The sequence below is a fragment of the Branchiostoma belcheri genome, unplaced genomic scaffold (genome assembly GCF_001625305.1).
Source record: "Branchiostoma belcheri isolate BF01 breed outbred unplaced genomic scaffold, Haploidv18h27 scaffold42, whole genome shotgun sequence".
NCBI lineage: Eukaryota > Metazoa > Chordata > Leptocardii > Amphioxiformes > Branchiostomatidae > Branchiostoma > Branchiostoma belcheri.
Window position 1 is genome coordinate 153,628 of NW_017804043.1, and position 21,863 is coordinate 175,490.

At 41.1% G+C, this 21,863-nt stretch overlaps 2 protein-coding genes, 1 non-coding gene and 1 pseudogene across 3 annotated transcripts in view; 3 read left to right on the forward strand and 1 right to left on the reverse strand.

Moving 5' to 3' along the window:
• Positions 1-5,325, forward strand: part of LOC109478114 (polycomb complex protein BMI-1-A-like) — a 27,233-nt gene extending 21,908 nt beyond the window's left edge. The window contains exons 2-10 of the mRNA XM_019779600.1: positions 268-520; positions 1,024-1,120; positions 1,500-1,555; positions 1,828-1,972; positions 2,488-2,605; positions 3,018-3,125; positions 3,616-3,696; positions 3,954-4,140; positions 4,774-5,325. Coding sequence (XP_019635159.1) covers positions 409-520; positions 1,024-1,120; positions 1,500-1,555; positions 1,828-1,972; positions 2,488-2,605; positions 3,018-3,125; positions 3,616-3,696; positions 3,954-4,140; positions 4,774-4,868 — 999 coding nt within the window. The 5' untranslated portion in view covers positions 268-408 and the 3' untranslated portion in view covers positions 4,869-5,325. The remainder of the gene's footprint in view (positions 1-267; positions 521-1,023; positions 1,121-1,499; positions 1,556-1,827; positions 1,973-2,487; positions 2,606-3,017; positions 3,126-3,615; positions 3,697-3,953; positions 4,141-4,773) is intronic.
• A 2,786-nt stretch (positions 5,326-8,111) lies between these two features.
• On the reverse strand, positions 8,112-11,438 carry LOC109478032 (COMM domain-containing protein 3-like). Its single transcript, XM_019779485.1, has 8 exons — positions 11,255-11,438; positions 10,385-10,496; positions 9,889-9,952; positions 9,744-9,778; positions 9,434-9,494; positions 9,183-9,239; positions 8,933-8,992; positions 8,112-8,743 (listed from the first exon to the last, which is right to left on the reverse strand). Exons 1-8 carry the CDS (start codon positions 11,394-11,396, stop codon positions 8,684-8,686), a joined length of 591 nt encoding a protein of 196 aa, XP_019635044.1. The 5' UTR covers positions 11,397-11,438; the 3' UTR covers positions 8,112-8,683.
• A 213-nt stretch (positions 11,439-11,651) lies between these two features.
• Positions 11,652-11,725, forward strand: Trnan-guu. The gene has a single exon. It is a non-coding gene; the product is annotated as a tRNA-Asn (tRNA).
• Positions 11,726-14,660: 2,935 nt separating this feature from the next.
• LOC109478111 overlaps positions 14,661-21,863 on the forward strand; it is a 9,482-nt pseudogene continuing 2,279 nt past the window's right edge.

The following is a 21,863-nucleotide window of genomic DNA, read 5'->3' on the forward strand; positions in this document are numbered from 1 at the left end:
CTAGATCTGCACAGGTAGCCTGGTTACCAAACGTATTATAGCTCCCGAGTCCTACTGCGGAGAGGATGTAGGACTCGGGAGCTATAATAGGTTTGGTAACCAGGCTGCTGCACAGGAGGCTAGGGGAAAATGGTCTTTTTACGGCAATCTCCAAGCAAATGCTCTCAGTTAGAGGGTCCTTCATTTGTTCATCGTGTCTTGTGCATTTTACACGTGATAAGCAGTCAAACAATTATGAATGATTGACTTTTTTCTACATTTTTACAGACTATTCTTGACGACAGCGCCACCACCCTTCTTCACAAGTTGCCGTGATACCCCGGATGCTGACGTCACCAGTCCGGTTGCCGTGGTGATCACACGTGGCGGGAACGAGAGCGAAGCCTGGCCGCGCACGCGCACGGGAAGATGCACCGTACCACCCACCTCCCGATCACGGAGCTCAACCCGCACCTCATGTGTGTGATCTGCGGGGGGTACTTCATCGACGCAACAACCATCATAGAGTGTTTACACTCCTGTAAGTACACAAACAAACAAACAAACAAACACCATCATAGAGTGTTTACACAAGTTAACAAACAAACACCATCATAGAGTGTTTACACTCCTGTAAGTTCAACACACAAACAAACAAACTAGAAAGGTAACATTTGCAAAGCATAATGTTTACCTTCGCATATGATCTGCTCTGTTAATTCTTACTCAAACACATTCACGTATATGGTGACAGGAGTCTAAATCCCTCCTACTATAAAATTGCAACATTATGTAACCCAACACTAGTTACCATGGTGACAGATTTCTGGTTCAGGTCATTAACCTTATTTCTTCGTAGAAGAAACAACAATACGTTTTCCTTCTACGAAGGTAAACATAACAAAACATGTCGATGAATGTTAGACATGTTAGGTAATGAAATACACATTGAATTGTTCCAAGTAACATCCACTACGAAAAGTAAAGTAGCATCCACTACGAAAAGTAGAAGACAGAATCTTAATTTCTCTTTATTTCTTCCAGTCTGCAAAACATGCATCGTGAAGTACCTGGACACCAGTAAGTACTGTCCCGTCTGCGATGTACAAGTTCACAAGACTCGGCCCCTGCTCAATATACGGTGAGTCCCACAAGTCTTTCTACCTTTTTTTTGCATTGCTGAATGAATGAATCATCTTTATTGCTCGACGGTTGTACAGGGTACAATGCATCGCAACATTGACAATGTGATCATTACAATAATTCTAAGTCTATTCCTATGACTACATAAATATTAACGTAAATGGCGTACTGGCATGATGTACATTTCTGTCTGTCACAATTCTTTCTCTCTTTTCTAAAGCCCTACAATAAATATTGGCCAAGGTACATAGATATGGAGTCGGGACATGACATAAGTAGATTGAGTGATTTACTAGTAGTCCTGTAGCTTGAGAAGTGAAGTTTTGAGTTAAAGCATACGTTGAACTACTTGTTTTATCCACCATTGTGTTTTCCAGAGCGGACAAGACCCTACAGTCCTTGGTATACAAGCTCGTGCCCAACTTGTTCAAAGGTAAGAAACTCGGGTGGAAATGATAACGTAGCTTCGGTTAGGGACGTCCCTTGGATAGGACGTTAAATGGAGGCCCCGTGTTTGGGGAGAGCCACCCACCACCCAACCCACCGTACTTATCGAAAAAAGTACCTTCCCGGTGTGAGTGGTTCAAACCTTACAGTCCGGTCTTACGCATCTTGTACTTACATGTAAAAAACTGGTGTGTTACGCCTAAAGGCGGTTTACCGGATATGCGAAACAAACAAAAACAAGAAATGTTTTTCCTCCAGATGAGATGAAAAGACGGCGTGATTTTTACGGGCAGTGTCCTGACCAGGACCTGGCGGCGTCCAGCGAGGAGAGAGGAGAGGTGGAGGACCTGCAGATTTACACTCCTGACGAGCACATCAGCTTGTCACTCGAGTACTACAGAGAGTAAGGGAACTTCTTATTTATCTACAGCTACATCTATAGCCTGGGTACCATCCTATTTGTTTCCCTGGCTCCCATACTCGCTCCCTAAGCATACACATAGGATGGTACCCAGGCTACTACATCTATGCCCCTCGAAGGGAATTACGTTCAGGGAGAAATGTCATTGCCCCTAAGGCGACCGGTGGTAGTGGTTGTACAAAGTAAATGGAAATCGATAAAGAGACAAAAATGACAACTGTTTTAGTCTGTCATTGGAGTTTCAAAGAGAGTAAGGGACCATCTTATCAGCTTTAGTGCCTCCCTTCTGTTTTTATTCTCTCACTGGAGTTTTACAGAGAAGAATGGGCGTTCAAGGGACGGTCTTATGTAATTTTAATAGGGGATAACTGGCCAGGGAGTTAAGCGGCCATAGAGGGTCCAATTTGCCTTCACGCAAAATAGGATGAGTGGGTGCATGGAAAAAATGACAGAATCGTACCCCTTGATGACGTTGTCTGTGTCTCCACCCGTCCCAGATCTGAAGCGGCGTCGGCTGCTGAATCCGACCAGGAAAAGGACGAGACGGAGACGAGACAGGACAAGCAGGACACGTCTCCCAAACCTGACGGCAAACGGAAGAACGGAGAAACAGACGTAAGACGTTTTTTTATACCTTAAGTACGTGCCAAATTTAATCACCTTTCCTAGTTTACGTTAAAGCAACTGTAAGGCAACTTTACCTTTTTTCAACACAAAAGATAAAACTCCCAAAAAATGTTCATCCGTAAGGTGTAATCTCCAGGCCTTTGCCAACTTTCCTGACGCGCGCTGATCTTTGGTATGTGTGACGTCAGGAGTGGGTCAAAGGTCACCAGGAAGTCGATACCTTCTGCCGTCCCGGTTAGCCGTGGGTGGACCCAGATATATACGGCCTCTCGTAAAGTACTAGTCGTCCGATTCCGTGTCCAAAATCCGTACTTTGTTTAAGCCAAATTCTGAGACTCACAACACAAGATCAAGAAACAGTACAAACCAATAAATTAAACATAACCATATCTTTCTCCAGGACGTAGTTTACCCGGAGAAGCGGTTCCTGAACTGCCCGGCTGCCGTCACCGTCTCCCACCTCAGGAAGTTCGTCAGAAACAAGCTCGACGTGCCGCCCATCTTCAGGGTAAGTTCAGCAACTACGTTTTGTTTTTTTATTTATTTTTTATTGATTTCATCTAAGGCTTTCCCCTACAGCTATGAAGCTGATTTCCAAGGGGGTCAGCTAACGACAAAACGGTACAACATGTAAAATCAAGGTACATAGATAACATAACATGGGTACAAAATTAGAAACACTGAAGAACATAATAAGGACGTGTGGCTAACAAAAGTAGATAATAACAAAATTACAAAACCAGGTCATCAAGTCATTGACGTAATCCAAAACCAGGCCCAAATGCCGTTCCAAAGTCAAAATCTTAGGAGGTCAGAGGTCGATTTCCCACTCGCAATCCGTTCTTTGTACGTGTCGGATTATCATCGCAAAAAATACTGATAACATAATTTATTGTCTTTTCTATTCCATTCTAATTCCGTTCAGGTTAAACTGCATATAAGGGAAAATTTCGACGGTAACAAATTTTTCCGAACATAATAATTTCTTCTGTGTTCAGGTTGAGATTATGTACGGAGACGAGCCATTGAAGGATGACTACACACTCATGGACATAGCCTATATCTACACGTGGAGAAGGGTAAGTACGAAAGAAACAGTCTCACTCATTTATGGTGTGTTTTTATGCGTTTTATCAGACTCTCTTTTTTGTACTTTTAATTATTTACGTCAACCTTGCTTGGGGAGGCAAATGGCTACTGCTTGGCCAATTTGATACTGACTTTGCAGCCACCAAAAGACCTGCTCTGAGGTTACGTGTAATAGAGTTTTGCACTCACCAAGGACATTATACAAGATATAATGTCCTTGCTCTCACCAAAATTTGTCTGTTTCCAGAACGGTCCCCTCCCCCTGACGTACCGTGTTCTAGAGAACCCGAGTAAACGGCTGAGGTCGGAGTCAGGCGAGCCGGCAGTCAGTGTGAATGGGGAGGGCAGCAGCAGTAGCAGCACCACCACGGAGCATGCGCCGGCAGAAACCGTCACCACGGCTTCTACGTCATCACAACCACAGACAGCTACAGGTAGCAAAATTTGTCTTTGAAAAATCAACAATTTATATCAAGAATATACGCAAATACTTCCCAGTATTAATTTTTTCAACTTTTTTGTGCTTTGCTGTCTATTATATTATACTTTTCGTTCTATAAAACTGTCCGGCCAGCACCGGCTTGGAAATGGGACGCTACGAGCTTGCCAAAATTTCAATCAAGGTAACAAACCTAATCTCACGGTGGCAAGGCAGTATTCATTGGCTAGAGGAGTGTCCATTAGCCACAAACACTCCTCTGGCTAATGGATACTGCCTGGCCACCGTATGATCTGCTTGGAGATTAAGCAAACCTGGTCTTTGATGAATAAGACAAACTTTGGAAAGGATGTTCTTTTTTAACAATCCTGTTTCGCTTTGACAGCAATCCAACACAAGGGGATAGCTTACCAAATTTTTGAGCATGTCTATTGGTCTTCGGCCCGCTTTTCTGTCGCGCACTGATCTTTGGGATATGGGTCAAAGGTCGTTGGAAGTCTATACCTGCCGCCGTCAATAGACAAGTCTCTTTGACAGCATATTCTTGTAGACTGACACTATATGCGCTATTCTGAAATATTTACGGATACTTTTTTTAGTAGAAATTAAGCAAATTGATATTTTTCAGGGCCGACTGAAGCATTGGACCTGCGCAGCACGTCTCCCGCCAGTGCGCAGGCGCAGGAGCGACCAAACGGCGGCGTTCCGGGGGACACCGGATGACTCTGTGTCGGCAGGGGGAGGGTCAGGGGCAGGTCAAAGAGCAGATCAAAGGGCAGGTCAAAGGACAGAAGCAGGTCAAAAACTCGCCGACTCAAAATAAAAAGGAGAAATAAGCATATCGACGATTCCGAAATAGCAGCGCGTTTGCAGAGTTTGATTTTAGCTTGATACACAAATCGCTAAAATATCAACGTAGACCACAAGTGGGCTAGAACAATATTTTAAGTTGGTTAATTCTTCACTCTGATCCGTTATAATCCAGCTACAATATCCCCTGAAAGCTGATGTAAAACCAAGGAGGTTTAAAAGAAAACCTCCTTGGTAAAGCACAAAGCATTATCACCATGTAAATAATGCAAAATGGCAACTATAAGACTTAGTATACCTCGGATAACATTACAGTTTTTAACAGAAATTAATAACAACCAACAGGTGAGTAGAGAGTGAACATACCTCTCTGAAATGGTACCAAGTTGTTAGCTACCAAGTTGTAAGCATGTCTTCAGGGTGTTTAGGTTTACACATTCAACTAGCAGTCTATTTCTATCTAGGCAGCATACAGTATACACATAGGCAGCATCTTTACACAAAGTATTTTATGATAAATTATTTAAGATTAGATATGTAATAATATTATTGTGTACTGCAGCTTTGGTGATGGCAGAGTATTAAGAATACATCTGTACCATGGTTTAGAGCCATACAGCTAGGGATGGGCACATTATTTCATTTCTGTGGAACTACAGATACATTTAAGATTATTTAATTATAGGGACATTTGGGGTACAAACATTGAGGTACAAGAGGACTATACTATTTATGAGGCAGATTTTTTTAAACAAAAGGTGTATTAGTGCACTAGCTCTGAAAAAAATCTCTGTAATTAATACCGACCAGATTCTATTAGTATGACAAACTCTGCTCAAATTCAAAGCCCTATCAACGATGCTCAAACGTATTTATTTCCACCCCTCTGATTGGTGGAAAGAAACACACCTGTCTCTGATTCTCTTCATGCCAGAATCGCAACAGGCTCCGCCCCTTGAGGTGTAGCCAAAAACTACTAGTAGTTTCTAGTTTTCAGAACTGGGAAAGACTTAAAACTCAGGCTACTTAAAAAGTCCTGCATATGTAGTAGATATTACTGTGGCACAGTAGCGGTGAGCAAAATTGTGACTTACAGTGCTCGGTAACACAGTGTACTGTACTGAGAAAATGTGTATTGAAGATCAGTACTACTACTACTACTGGGTTGGCGGAAAAAACGGTCCGGTCCTGGAGAAAAAGGGTGTTTATACCAGACTGGATCAGTTTTTCTGTTGACCCTACTACTATACCATGTACATTCATATTGTGTACTGTAAAGTTGGTGTCCTTTGGCAAAGTCAAAGTTTTTGCTGTTTAGAATATTGAGGGTGCCATGAATGATGTAGAAAAAGTTCAAAGTGAGAGCAATAGGTAAAAGAAACTGGACCACAGTTGTTAATATCATGACATGTGAATGGATGAAGTTAGTAACGTTACATGCTGAAGTCGTGTATTTTAGTTCTTTTGGAAGTATTGAATCTCTAGCTTCACTTGCTTTAGTTTGGTTAGTTGGTTTGTCCCTACATGATGTTTACTAACTATTTAAACAAAAAATTTGAGCAAATGTTTGTAATCATGACAAAGTCATGTTTTTTTTACATTTTTTGTCACTTTTCAAAACTTTCCATATCACATTATCAGTACGCCTTTTAAGGGTCAAATTGCATGATGGGAAATGCAGGGAATTATGGGTACCTCAGAAGTCAAGCTACCCATGGTGCCCTACATCGCCCAGCATACAATGGGCTTCGTGGAAAGGTTTAAAAGCTTTGTCAATTTTCATTCCTAGCCCCCTTATGCTTAACAATCCAGCTTCTTATGGCAGAACTATGCACATAATATTATTTCAGTTAGAGCAAGTAATCTTGAAGTTTGTGAGCAAAGCTACCAACAAAAAGAAGAAACTTATTAAGTCTTTAAAACTCAAATCTCACGAAGCTATATCCTACATCAAAAGATGGCAAACCTTAAGAATCAAGCTTTAGAACTATTCTGGCTTAGACCCTGGTCTGTATATGTACAGTGAAGCATTATGTTCTTTTAATTGGTTCTGTTTGATCTTCTTCATGTTTCAGTTAAGCAAGCAACAAATAGGTGATTAGAGCTTATTTTTATATTAGATATTACCCAAGAAAGCTGGGAAGAAGAAAAGGTTGCTGTATAGATTTTGGGGCCTTTTTAGGGCCTAAGCTGAGCTAAGAAGAAAATGGTATTCATAAATGATGTAAGAAGAAACCAGACAAAATTAGTGGAGACATGACAAGGCAGCAGTGCAAAATAGAGCTTAAACCACAAGTCATTGTATTCATGGACAGGAACGTTTATGTATTTATTTTACCCCTACCATCTATTTGGTCTTTCTGTCACTTAAGTGTACTGTTGGGAGGTTTTGACTCTCAGCATTGGCAGTTGTTAACTTGTGTTATACTAGTATATCATTGTGTCACAAAAAGATTTGGGTAGAAACTTACCCTGTCCAGACAAACAGACACACAAACCCACAGCTCAGCCACCCAAAACAATACTTCCGTACTTGGAAACAACTTACAGACTCCTGTGGCATTGATGTAAAGGTACATTTGTAGACAGAAAAACTATGTTAGGGTGCAATATGTGGTAGAACTCTTTCTTTGTCATTAAGTTTTAGCTATTTATAATAAACACCTTATGTAGTTGACCTTTACACTTTATCAATACAGGTATAAGAAGAACACTTGTGTAAAACAAAACTGTTCGTTAAAAACCATTCCATTTTTGAAAACACTTTTTCCCAAAATGTGGGCAAGTGCAAGTATATGTATGTGAATTATGTGTGTCAGATGGTCAAAGGATAGAATACAAAAAAGGATCACATTATGTAAAAGAATAGCATACATGTACATTCATACATAACTTGTATCCTGGATTACCCCAGTTTGTTTGCTAATGCACAATGATATCAAAATGCAGACAAGAACACATTGTATATAACTGATGGTACAAAGATTAAACAATTTGGTTTATTGTACAAAAGTGTCTTTGTCTTTCTTATACATGTAGCATAAAGAATGCTTTGTGTAGTGTTGTACAATAATATACCTGGAACTAAGTGAGAACATATGATAACTAATATTGAAGCAGAATTTCAAGGTACATGTAATAAAATTGCCCAGTACACTAGTAAGAATTTTACAAATTGAGAAGTCTGCTATTTGTAGCAATCAGCACTAGAAACGCTGTCTTGTTTATGCCAACATGTACATGTTTTAAGATGAATAAATTTTGCATACATGTATATGTAAATTAGAGCTATAAATTTGGGGATAACATTTTTATCATTTCTCATAACATCCCTGTTATTTCATATTTGGCATTTGGGATGAGTGTCTTAAAAGACACAGCTTGAATTTTGTTTTCTTTATTTCTAAATTATAAATCAATATCATAAGCCAATAGTACTTAGATCTATGAAATACCAGTTGATGAAAAAATCATTGATCAAAATTCAAAAGAAACACAGAATAGCCAGCTTCTTCCATTGCTTGAATGAGCTGTGTATGCGGCAGCACATTTCATTGACAACCATTCTTTGCTAGGGTCACCCTTGCCTGTGGCTATTATTTCATTGTTTCAGCTGATGCAAAACTATTGATCAAATTTCCAAATGAGATTGAAGTGTTTGAGCAGTTTGATTTAGCACATGTAAGCTGGAATGCTACTATAAAAAGGTGAGCCCTTTTATTAGAAACTCATGTCTGGCTGGCTTTCTCCATACTCTTGCAGGCATCCTTAAGTTTCCCAACCATGTCCTGAAACAACAAGAACAAATGTTACATCTAAATGAGAACATAAGCAAGTAATTTCTTTACCTGGCCAGTTGAACCCCTTGGCCATTCAAGTCAGTTGTAAAATCTAACTGCTCATTTCAATTTCCACCGAAATCTTCTTTTCTATCCAACAGCAAAAACCACCAATTGAGAAAGACTACACTACACTACCTGCAGCTGTTCCACTGTGCAGGCAAACTGAACATCTTTCAACTCAGAACTTCCTGGTTCCTAGAGAAAAAAATACAGTCATTAAAGACTGGAAACTCCACTTTTCCAGAGCACTTAAAGTAATCTAGTAATTGACATTTAATTAGTCAATAGCTTCACTAAGTTGGCAGTTCATAGTAAAATAATGTTCTTATGACACAAATATTTCAGCATGATTGTAATACTGATCACCAAAAATCAGAAAACCTACCTCAGTCTTGAGAGTGACCAGATAAGTTGGCTCATTCACATGGTCCAGGTGGTTGTTCTGTGATACATAAAATTTAGCATATAAAAAGTCATGCACTTAATTATAGCTAATTAATGTTAAACCTTTAGAGCAGCCCAAGTTGTAAGCATTATATTGCAAGCAGGAATGACTACAGATGTTTCAACTGTCAACATGAAACACTAGGAAAATTACAGTAACTGTATTATACAAAAAAGTGGAATTTACAGTACCTTTATGTAATAGTCCAGTCTCCAGTCTACATCCACTATGTGTGGAAAACCACTGCCTGTGCTGTAATAGTGGAGAAAATAAAACAAGAATGTCACTAAAAACAACATTTTGCATCTACTTATCAATAAGAACCCCAGCAAACTCTTGCACTACTTATTCCACTGTCAGTTATTGTCAGTCTGTGGTTACACCATTTCTCCCTCAATTCCTGTGACGCTATTCGAATAATGGACACAAAAACAAACAGACAAACACACCAAAAACAAAACCTTTGTACTTGGAGGTAAGGACATAACATAGTGCACTTACCTACTCAACACAGATTGAAGTTCTGTCCTGTTACTCTGAAAAAAGAAAGAAAGAAATACCCTTCATTATTGAAAAACAACAAATTGAAATTGTAAGAAAATCAGAATGACATGCATACAGCAAATGATTACAAATATGAACTTACCATGTAGACATTGTTAAAGGCCTCTATTCTATCAGGACTCATCTTACAGTCTTCAAGAAGGGAACTGCAGAATGAATGAGAATGAATGATTGTTATCATCAATTTACTTATAATGTAATACAATATTGTCCTGTTGTCTTGCCTGCCAAAGTGAAAATGTAGAAACACAAAACAAGTTTTTGATAATTTGCAAATTTTTTTATGGATATGCAGTCGGCAGAAAGCTGGCTTTGGTGTCAGTTCTGAATTATGTTTCATTTTCAGATTTTTCAGGTAAAATAAGCACCTATCACATCACTACATCTACTTCCATCTACCAGTACCTGAGTGAGGGCCTGCAAGGGGGGGGGGGGTCCCGACAACGCTCTACGCTGAATTCGGAAACCTCTCGATTACGCTTTACGATAAATTCCAAGTGGCTACAACGCATTACGTAGAATTAAAACGGCCGATTAAGCTCTACGGAAAAGGGCTTGCGGGCCCCCTGAGTCCTTACCTTGTGTTAGTTGAGTCTGTGTTGTGTTTGGCAGCCTCCAGTAACAGGGTGGTGAGAGAAGCAAAAACCTGCTTCAGTACAGCAGGGTCAGCCTGGGTAACACTGGGGTCATCTGTGGGGACGGCAAGGTTTGGTCAGAATTTGGTCATCAGTGGCCATATACATGTAGCATGAGCATAGCCTCTTCACACATACATGGCCATACATCTCCAAGCAGATCTTTTGGTGGCTGTGCCTATCTATATACTCGCTTATACAGCTGCAAAGACAGTATCACATTGGCCAGGTAGTATCCCTTTGCCAGAGAGTTATCATTGACCATTGGTAACTGTCTGGCAAGTGGATACCAAAAGATCTGCTTGGACATGCTTTAGAGCTGTTAGAGATCTCATGCATTAGCATGAGATTAGTCTAGCATGTTCACACAACACAGTATCACTATACTATAAGTATGCTTCATAGATCAAAACAGGAAAAACCACCATGTACACATGCTTCAAGGGCGCTAGCTTAATATAGATCAGATATCATTCAGTGAAACTATGTTATATATTGCATAGTACTACAGGTGTACAGGTTTACGGGTGTAAAAAAAGAAGGTTGAAAGATCTTAACTAATTTGGGGGAGGGGGGCGTTTCGCGGTTCACGATTTCAGTGCAAATCGGTCTATAACGTAATCTCCAAGCAGATCTTTTGGTGGCAAGACAGTATCCATTGGCCAGAGGAGTGTCCATTAGCCACCATTTTTGAAAAGAAGTGCTCCTCCCTGTTCGAGTACCGGCAGATCTTCGGTGGCTAATGGACACTCCTCTGGCCAATGGATACTGTCTTGCCACCAAAAGATCTGCTTGGAGATTACTATAACGTACCTAAAACATCCCTGTCTCGCTGCCTGCCCTGTAAGAGTGTCTCGCAGGCTGACTTGACTAGAAAGTTGAAGGCTGGGTCGCTGATTTGGGCCGAATCCCCGCATAGCTGCAGCCCTTCCTGCACTTCCGTACTCAACTCCATGTTGGTTTGTTCCCGCAGTCTCGTGCCCAAGGCGGTGTGACAAACTACCCTGGGATCAAGATCGGGATCACCAAATCCTCGTTTCAGTCCAAAATTGCTCAACAAATCGCATTTTAAACTAAGACCATAAAATTATAAAACATTTCTGTAAGGTTGTCATAAATTTAGATAAAACATGCAAACTGAACTCATCTATAAAGAAAATATATGTACAGATCGTACAATAGCTGTTGGTTTTCGCCTTTCCTCAGCGATGTCTCTGTGGCGCAATCGGTTAGCGCGTTCGGCTGTTAACCGAAAGGTTGGTGGTTCGAGCCCACCCAGGGACGACGTTATTCTTTTCTCAAAATTTTCTTTTTACACCATGAAGTATAATTTTTGCAGAATTTCTAACCTTTGTATGCTACAGCAATGAAGTTTTTCTATGTTTTTAGGGGTATAATCCTGAGTAGTTATCGAGCATGTTGGATCAGATTACTTCCGGGAATGCAATTATATCTTGGACCGCTGCGAGGCGTTGTTGTCGCATCCAACGCTCTAGTCTAATTGGTCAAAGCGTTGTCGTGCAATAAAGTTCTTTCTATGCATGGAGTTAAATGGTCAAAGTACGCAAATTGGTAGATAACTAGAAAGGCCAATATTTGCTTTGGAGCAAATACAGCGATGGGTTCACCACATTTTACGACATGGCAGGGAAAGAATGAGAAACACAAGGGAAAACAATGATTTACATTGATATAACTATAATATGAAGTAAAATACAACTAAAACAACAGTTGGATAGCTATTCCCTACTTTATTGGTTAGGATTTTTAATTGCATAATGCAAACTGTTGATTTTCAAAATAAATAAAAAACGTCCATGCCCCGCATTCCAATGCTGGAGCAGGAAAGCTTGAAATCCCTACCAAAACACTTGAATACAGACATACTGTCAGTATGGAAATGCTCTGTGCAGGTGTTAATCAAGTTAAATCCCAACAGCCAATCAGCAAGAAATGCTCTCTGCAGGTGGAAATGCTCTGTGCAGTCTGTTAATCAAGTTAAATCCCAACAGCCAATCAGCAAGAAGAATAGAGGAAAGCTGCATGCCTATTGGTTGATGCCCTGCATTCCATTGTGATGACTCATGCCCAAACGTGGTAAACAAGGCACACTAACACAGTAATACATTTGCTATAACACAGCCAAAAAACTCAAATAAAACCATTCTAAAAGCCTGTATCACAATAATTTAAAAAACGCCTAGGGCCAGGGGTATTTGCCCACTGTACCTCCATACCAAATTTCAGGACCTCGGGCCCTAAAATGAAGAAGCTGAATCCATTTAAAAAATGGCAGGAGAAGAAGGAGAAGGAGAAGGAGAAGGAGGAGAAGAAACATCAGAAAAAGCAATATGGATTCACCACCACTTCGTGGTGTGGTGAACCCATAATAACTAGAATAATAATTTTAGTACATGTATCATTTTAAGCTCCCGATCACAGCAATGCGAATAAACGACACACTGATAACACGTGACTCGATTCACGATTGAGCAGTGGATTAAATTTTGGCAGATAGTTTGTGGCGTCATCCGTCTCTTTCGGGAATGGCTGTAGCTGTAGGGTCACTATACATATTGCGTATTTTTTTTCTCCTTTCGTAATGACTTCTACCAACACAAAATAATTTCCAAGAAAAGGATACACAAGGATACACATTATTCAAGCAACTGAATAAATTTTCATAATCTACCCAATCGTCTGAGTTACATTTTCCTTGTGTGTCTCATTACCTGGATGTCTAACCTTCATCAACGCAAGAAAACTTAAAATATAACCACAGTTACGCCAAAAAGCAGTTACTCAAGCAACTGGATATGATTTTGAAAACGTCAGACGTTTCAGCTAGTATCCACTAGCTTTCGTCAGTGACTGAGAGACCAGAGGGGAAATGCAGGTTTATAAGCACAAACTTAAAGTATACATTTAATTTGAAAATTACTGTTACTAAAACTCCAAATTCAAACGGAAAATCACCAGGAACCGCAGAAAATCTACCCGGGCCCTGGATCGTATGTAACTTGATCTGTCTGCATATTTGACCCTGTGAGAGATGTTCCCTAAATGGTGAGACAAGGTCAGCTGACCGGAGAAACACTCGCCAGAGAGACGAGTCCATTAAAGGGGAGGGGGGATGTTCTGTAGTCATAATCTCCAAGCAGATCTTTCAGTGGCTGTAAAGGCATGTAAATAATCATATATAGTTTGTCAGCCCTTAATCCTAATGTTTATATGCTATGTGTAATATATTGTTTTATGACACGGAGTGACGTTCAATTTTAGCGATATAAAAACGGTTAAACGTTTTAAATCGAAGCGATGGCGTTGTGTACTGTATCATATTATGCTGGTATAGTATTGTGTTTGAAATAAACCAATGATACAAGGCAGTAACAAATTGGCTAGGCTGTATCTGTTTGTGAAGAGTGCTTGGGTGGCAACATAGTATTGAATTGTCTGGCAAATGGATACAGTCTGACCAATTATTTGATACTGTCTTTGCAGCCACCAAAAGATCTGCTTGGAGATTACTGTACTGTAGTCAGTCCACTTGGCACTGGTGCTAAGACTTGTCATCATGCACATTAATTTTTTTTCAACGAATTTCGAGAGCGCGTCAAACTATTATTTACTACAGCACCGACTTGGCGGCATGTTCAATTTTCAAGATCAAGTTCTGTCGAAACAACAAATAAGAAGTGTTTCTGTACTTCCACGTCATAATTCAATATCATTATCATTTATGCGCTTCAAACTTTCAACCATCCGATAATGTTCTCAGTGGTGTGGTTTATATGCTTAGCGTTTGCCAGTGAATTTGTTTTGGGCGGGCCCCGGGGGGCAAATGTTAAGAATGTTAACAAGAACAAAACAATGTAAATGCTGTGTCAATCATATAGAGGATAATCTGATAAGACTGAATGACACAGGTATAGTATATGCAACGTTACATGCATGCATAATGATATCTTAGTTCATGAACTTGTTCAATGCGTCTGCAGCTATGATGAATTTAAGGGTCACACTACCAGTACATTTTTCATCGTATATACAGATTGTAGTATCTTACTATAGATGTCACAAGTATACGTGCCTTCAATTTGGGTTGTCCCATTGCAATATTGGGTTGTAAAATGTACTCTACGATCTGTCCTCCCCTCCTGTTGTCCCACAGTGGACTGTTCCGCCCGCCGCCCTCCCTGATGACCGACTGGGCCTGCTCAGTAGCAGTGTAGGCCCCTGTCCTCTCCCCCCGCCCGATGTCGAAACGCCTTCTCCTCTGCTTGCTGATCGATTATGACAAGCCGATGCCGTGAGAGCCCGCCGGAGAGCAGCCACCCAGGCCCGCCCAGACGAGGCCCCGTCCAGTCCTGCCACCGAGAGGACCTGGCCGCGGCCTCGGGCGACAGGCGATGGAGCGCCGAGGAGTTGCAGCTGAGTGGCGCGCTGCTGCCCGGAGAGACGTGGGGAGACCATATTGACAGGATAGACCCACTGGAACAAGAGGAGGGGAGATCTTTTGTAGATGAAGGAAATATTCACTCAGCCGAAGTAGACAACAGGTAGGATTTTTCATCTCTAACCTATTTCTGTTTGACACAGCGTTTTAAAAAGTCGCTCCATTGCAAAACGCGCGCTTAAAACTTTACTATTTGTAAACACCATCTGATGCCCTCCCCTGAAAGTGTTCTCACTCAATGTCATAAATATATATCCTTGCGTCGGTGCCAATATAGCAGGCAGGACGCTAAAATAAAACGACACCAAAACCTTTCAGCCATTCCGATTTCGTTCTGGACAAATTGCACGACCGCAACCTGTCTTTAACATCTATCGTACGGACGGTAGATGTGATTGGTTGTGTTTTAAACATTCGAAAAGTATGGACGTTTGATAACGGTCGTCTGAAAAGCCATGACGTAACGCCTGTGCTGTGCCTTACCCTTTTACGGCAGAACGTCACAACACAACAGATGTGAGCGTCCTGCCGGGTTCGGACATAAACCGGACATATGGAGTTATGACAAGCCCTGAGCAGATACAAGGGTCCAGCTCAATATATTAGCAACATTTAGTACCTGTTTTTAGTATTGTATTTCTATGTGTTCGCCTACCGTATTTCCTAGAGTACCAAATGTTGCAAAAATAATCGCAAAATGCTGAGAGTGAGCCAGATCCTTGTAGATTAGCTACTGACGGCGCATTCTTAGTGTCTTACACCTATCTTTGCAACCTTTAGTACTCTTTTCTAGTATCGTATTTTTATAAGTTCGCCTCCTCCTAATCTCCAAGCAGATCTTTTGGTGGCAAGACAGTATCCATTGGCCAGAGGAGTGTCCATTAGCCACCGATGGCTAATGGACACTCCTCTGGCCAATGGATACTGTCTTGCCACCGAAAGATCTGCTTGGAGATTAGCCTCCTCCTTCATTGGGTACTATATGGTGCCATAATAAGCATAAAGCGCTTAGAATTATCCCATAATAAGTTACATCTGCTTGAAGCTCATATTCATGCTATTGACGGCGACAACAGTTTGGAAAGTTGTTTGGGAGTGACTGATACTTTCACTGATCAGGGAGGCTCCATTCATGTGGCATTGCTATAATATAGTATCATACGGCAGATATATATATATATATATGAGATTATATCATGCATTCTTTCTATAAAATTGAAAAACGCATACCAAACAGACTACTGATATGAGATGACAAAAGAAGCTGGAAAACTGTAATATTTGATAGTACGATTAATGCAGATACAGCATGGAAGAATTGTCTTTGGTAGATACGTATAGAATACGTATAGTATAGAATTAATAGTTTTGAAGGACAGAACAACTGTATTCATCACATTAACTACTCTCCAAGCAGAGATTTGGGTTTTGGCTCATATTTGGCATGTTTTTAGGCTTTTAATTTTAGCGGGCTTTCTATCTTGCACTGGTATCTTTTTTTTATGGGTTGGGGTAAATAAAAATGTACCAGAGCAAACAAAAACCCCGATAAAAAAACTAAAAACACGGAAAAATAACCAAAACTCAAACTACTTGGAGAGTACACACTAACCCCCCTCCCCATCTTGAGCAAACTTCACCACGTGCTCCCGTAATGTCACGTTTGTTTTGATAAGATCTGGTCGCAGTTGGGTGAAACTGTCAACCGGTACGCGTGGAGGCAAATGTTCTTGTATTGATATCGGTTTCTTAATGAAACACTACGTTCCGTGATTTTCGTAGTCTTGATCGGTATAAAAAGTTGGAAAACATAGCAACAAGGAAACTATTTTATCTAGTAACACGTAGTTATGTTTTGGATATTAGGAGCACTAAACAATTGAAAATCCAAATAGATATCTTTACTTTTGAAATTTTCGGTAAGTTGTTCCTATGTTACGCCAGCGGTCGTTTATGCCAACAATGTACTTCAGATTTAGATATACTTAAATAGGTACATAGTAAACCGTGAACTTTGTGGAACGAAAAACATTCAGATACTACAGATAGTACATAAAATAGAAACGATGTAGGGTAAACAATACGTCTGTATTTATCTTTTCGATTTGGCTGCTGACTGTATTGCCTTCAACATGGCTTCATGTGACCTGGTCTTAAAATCATGGAGTGCGCGGCTTTTTTTAAAATCTCAAATCAGAGCTCTCAAATATATCGTCGCAGCAATATTATTTGTGAGATAGCATTGGCCTAGAATGTTGCCCTGCAGGAAACATTGAAAATGGGGCACTGATCGAAGAATAGATCATTACTCAGACATAGTAGTCATCACCATATACTTCAATAGCCGGAAGACACGTGGTCAATGTGATAGACATACGATGTGTCATTTCTGGCACCAGAAAGATTATTTACAGTTTACAGTTTTATTAAGAAAATCAGCCTCGCAGCATGGGTACATGTGCAACAAGCTGAATTGCACTGATGCATACAATCATATTATAATTGTCACAAAGTTCACGGTTTATTATGGGTTGGCGTAAAAAAGATACCAGTGCAAAAAAAGCCAGATAAAAAGCTTTATAACACGCCAAAAATAAGCCAAACCCAAACCTCTGCTTGGAGAGTATGCTAGTGCTATCTGTCTATTTGGTCAATTTCTACTCTTTCCAGCCGCTTCCAGAAGCCTGGTAGAGGCTATGTTGTAACGGTTAACGAGTCTATAAGGACTACTGATAACATTCCCAGCATGCCTGGCGAGGGGGTTGATATCCACCCAGCAGGGTGACGTCACCACCTGCCGCCTGTCGCCGCGGGGGTCATAAACTCCGCGGGGGGTCTAATTCTCACGTCCTAAACGGGACCGGGACTTTATTAGGAATCCAAGTTTGTTTTTATTCTCACCTTCAGTTTCATTTTCACCGGTTTTGTAGATGTACATATTTAGGTATCAATATAATATGGCGATCCTTTACATTTAAGGTTGGTAAGGTTTGGTAAGCAGCTCTTAAGGTACACAATATATTTTGCGGAAAAGAAACAGCACCTAACATTGTATTCATATAAAAATATCCTGAAACTAGATACAATGATCCAGTATTTTTGCTAAGAAAAATGATCCAGTTGTTTATATCTCAGTACATGTACATGTACGTGTTTATGCAATCCTGAAGTTTTTGTATTGTCATTCGCGAATGTTAAATAACTGAGTGTGTGTAAAAAATGACAAATAGCTTAAAAGCCTACTAGTCCCTAGAAATATATTATTGGCACCAGTCAACTATGATATGTAGAAAAAAGAATCGAACTGGAGCCAGAATAGGACGGATTTCAGACTACTCAAAACCCAGTACCGACATTGCAAGGTTGAGGAGTAGTCGGGAGCAGTCGTGGGAAGGTCCTGAATACAATGTCTGTAGCCCCACTAGCACTCAAGAGAATTAGAAGGAGGGGGAGTGAGGCGGGGGCGGTGGTACATTATATCTAAATGTACACATATCGGTGGCAGTGATCTGATAGCCCACAGATATATAATCGCATCAGCTCAGATCGGGAGGTCCTTCTCAATGACGTGTGTGTCAACATTGTTGTCATGTGGGTTAACTAACAGGACAGGGGTGACGTGTGTCAAGGATGGGACGTCAGGTTACACTGTCCAGTTTCAAGTCACACAGATCACTTCTGTTGACTTCGGAGTTCGAACCGATGTGACACAGGTCACTGACACAGAGGATGTAGAAAAGCATCAACACAAAAATGACATCTAATGCATACACGGAAAATGATTGGAAATGACAAAAGGAGAATATCATCGAAGAGCATAAGATAAAATGTCTAATCTGCTATAAAAATCCATAGTTATTGTTTTTATTTGGCTTCTTCTGCACAGGTATAACGTGACATATATGTCCCAAGTTTTGTGTAATAAGTGACTTTTGTGTTTTTAGTAGAAATTAGATAATTATCTATTGAGGGATTTTGACACGGGAACAGCATAAGGAAATTGTCACCACTGCTTTAAACACAGTGTAATTATACTCGTAACATTTCTCCCCAACACAGGCCACACTTCAGGTCTGAGCCCGATGCCTGCCCACCGCACCGACTGAGGGACCTTCCTCGGGACGAGTCGCCATGCGGCACCGAGGAGCAGCCAGCCCCACCCCGGCTGGAGGTTCCCGAGGAGGTGCTCAGGAAGATCAACACAGCCAGGAACGCAGTGGATAAAATCTTGGAACACAAGGCCCAGGCCACCCTGTACTTACAGGTAAATATGTTACAACAAATTTTACTGAAAGTGTGGATTTTACTGAAAGTGTGGATTTTACTGAAAGTGTGGATAAAATATTGGAACACAAGGCCCAGGCTACCCTGTACTTACAGGTAAATATGTTACATTCATGTCTTCAAATATCAGAGTTATCACCAAAGAATTGAGGTGTCTAAGAACTCGTATTTTCCAAGAACTATCGTAGAGTGAAACTTGTTGCCACCAAGCACAGCTGGGGCATCATCACTAGAAAGCTTTAAACAACTCCTGCAATTAAATGTACAAAGATTAGGTGTAACAGGTCGTTCGGTCGAAACACACACACACACACACACACACACACACACGCACACACACACAGAGAGAGAGAGAGAGAGAGAGAGAGAGAGACAAACACACATACACACACACACACACACACACACACACACACACACACACACACACACAGAGGGAGAGAGAAACAAACTCACCCCAAAACAATATCTCTGGGTATCGGAACACTTACATAAGTAGTACGTGCAAGTATGTTCCGTTTCCAGATATATCTTGTCTATTTTCAATAGGACGGTACGAGCACATTCAGGGCTATATTGGAGACATATAAACGGACTAGCAGACAGGGCTATACTAGGTTTATGCACATTGTAAAGCTGTCCAAATGGAAAATAATATATCTACCAGACAGGCAAGGTATCCACGTCTACTAAACAGGGTAATCCAGGAAAAAACGTACAATGTGTACACACTTTTAAGGATTATAATGATTACGAACGCATCACTAGAATAGTAGGGGTTCCAAATACAGTATTAGTAGTAGTAGAACTAACATAAGTTCAATTGGTGACCAAATGACGTTCTGAAAGTAATCTGTTTCTTAAGACTTAGTTGAATTCTAGTAAAACATATACAAGCGACGTTCGTGTCAACAGAAACGAAGCTAACCTTATGGCCATAGCACAGCATGAGTCCCGTGTCGATATAAACGTCCCAGACTGAAATGTCCTACGTAAGACCGGCCGACTGGGGATATTTTGGGCGGCGCCGTCCAGCGAGGTCAGTGCCCAGGTCACGGCCTGATCAAAGCCAGAATTCACAGCGCGGTTGGGTTCAATACCGACATAAACCTCTTATCTTTTAACTGAAACGTTTTGAAAATTGTCCTTACAATTACAAGTCCATTAATAAAAGAAATATGAAGAAGGGTTCAACTTTAACTAAGATAGATCAAACTCATCAAATTTGTGACCGGTTGGAAGTCGGTACCGGCCCCCGTCTAGCAGACTTTCAGAAATGTGACGTAACAGGTCAAAGGTTGTTGGAAGTTGGTACCGGCCCCCGTCCAACAAATACTTTTCTCATATTTGACTGAAAGTTCATCTGTTCTGTTCTCTATTCCATGGTTGATAGTTTGTTGGTAGGCACTTAAATCGTGTGTATGGGGTTCTTTTAAATCTTCACAACGACTTTTTCTCGTTTTTTTTCCTCAGGACCACCGCCGCCTGGGCAGCGTACCGGAGCACCTGCGGCCCAAGACGGTGTCCAACACGGCGTTGGAAGCCGGACTGTTCTTTTAAATCTTGATAACGACTTGTTCTGTTTTTTCTCTCAGGACCTTTTAGGACCACACGCAGCAACGAATTTTCTCATATTTGACTGAACGTTCATCTGAACATGTAGCGGTATTCAATTTCAGAGGGTCCAGGGACACTGGTTGATAGCTTGTTGGTATAAGCACTTAACGTCAGATGGATAGGTTTCCTTTTTTAAGTGAAAAGTTTATTGCAAATTCGTGCCCGGAGGCTAATTGCTTCATAAGATCTGTTCTCGTTTTTTTCCTCAGGATCTAGAAGACCACCGGCGCCTGGGGAGCGTACCGGAGCACCTGCGGCCCAAGACGGTGTCCAACACGGCGTTGGAGGCCGGCCTGTTCGGGCTGCAGGACAAGTGGGAGCGGTTCCACCAGGACCTGGCCGTCAAGCTGAGGGACGCGCAGATAGAACACTACCACACGCTCATAGGCAGGGCGGAGGATCGCATCCTAGGGTAAGGCATAGCCTCTACCAGGCTTCGGGAGGCGGTTGGAAAGAGTAGATATAGTACTAGTAGTTTGATATTACTGCACAGATAGAACACTACCACACGCTCATAGGCAGGGCGGAGGATCGCATCCTAGGGTAAGGGTTTGGGCTCATGTCGTAGTTTGGGCTCAAGACAAACCTCTACCAGGCTTTAAAGAATAGAAATTGAGCAAATGGCTAGATAACATGTCGGGGGAGGTGGCCCGCTTAAGACGTACAGTTTGCCGCTCTCCAACTTTCCCGGCATGTTATCTGTCTATTTCTGTACTCATTCCATGGCCAGCCGCTTCTGAAGCCTGGCAGAGGCTAGCTCTAAGACGACGACTACTTTGATGGAGCCACTTATTCAAAAGCCAGAAAACAATGACAAATTATACGATCAATTTATAAACATAATCATTGACATCATTGAAAATATTAAATGTTGTCAACCAATATAGCCATTTGTGCTCTGCACATGTGTAGAAAACAGTCGACAAGCTTACAAATTGTGTGACAGGCTGAATAAAAGTTCTAAACGGGAACCATGCGGCTCCAGATGTCTTACTGAGGGACGACTGCGTGTGCAAGATGTCGGTAGCTTGAGGAATGAATCCCCTCTACTATATTATAAAG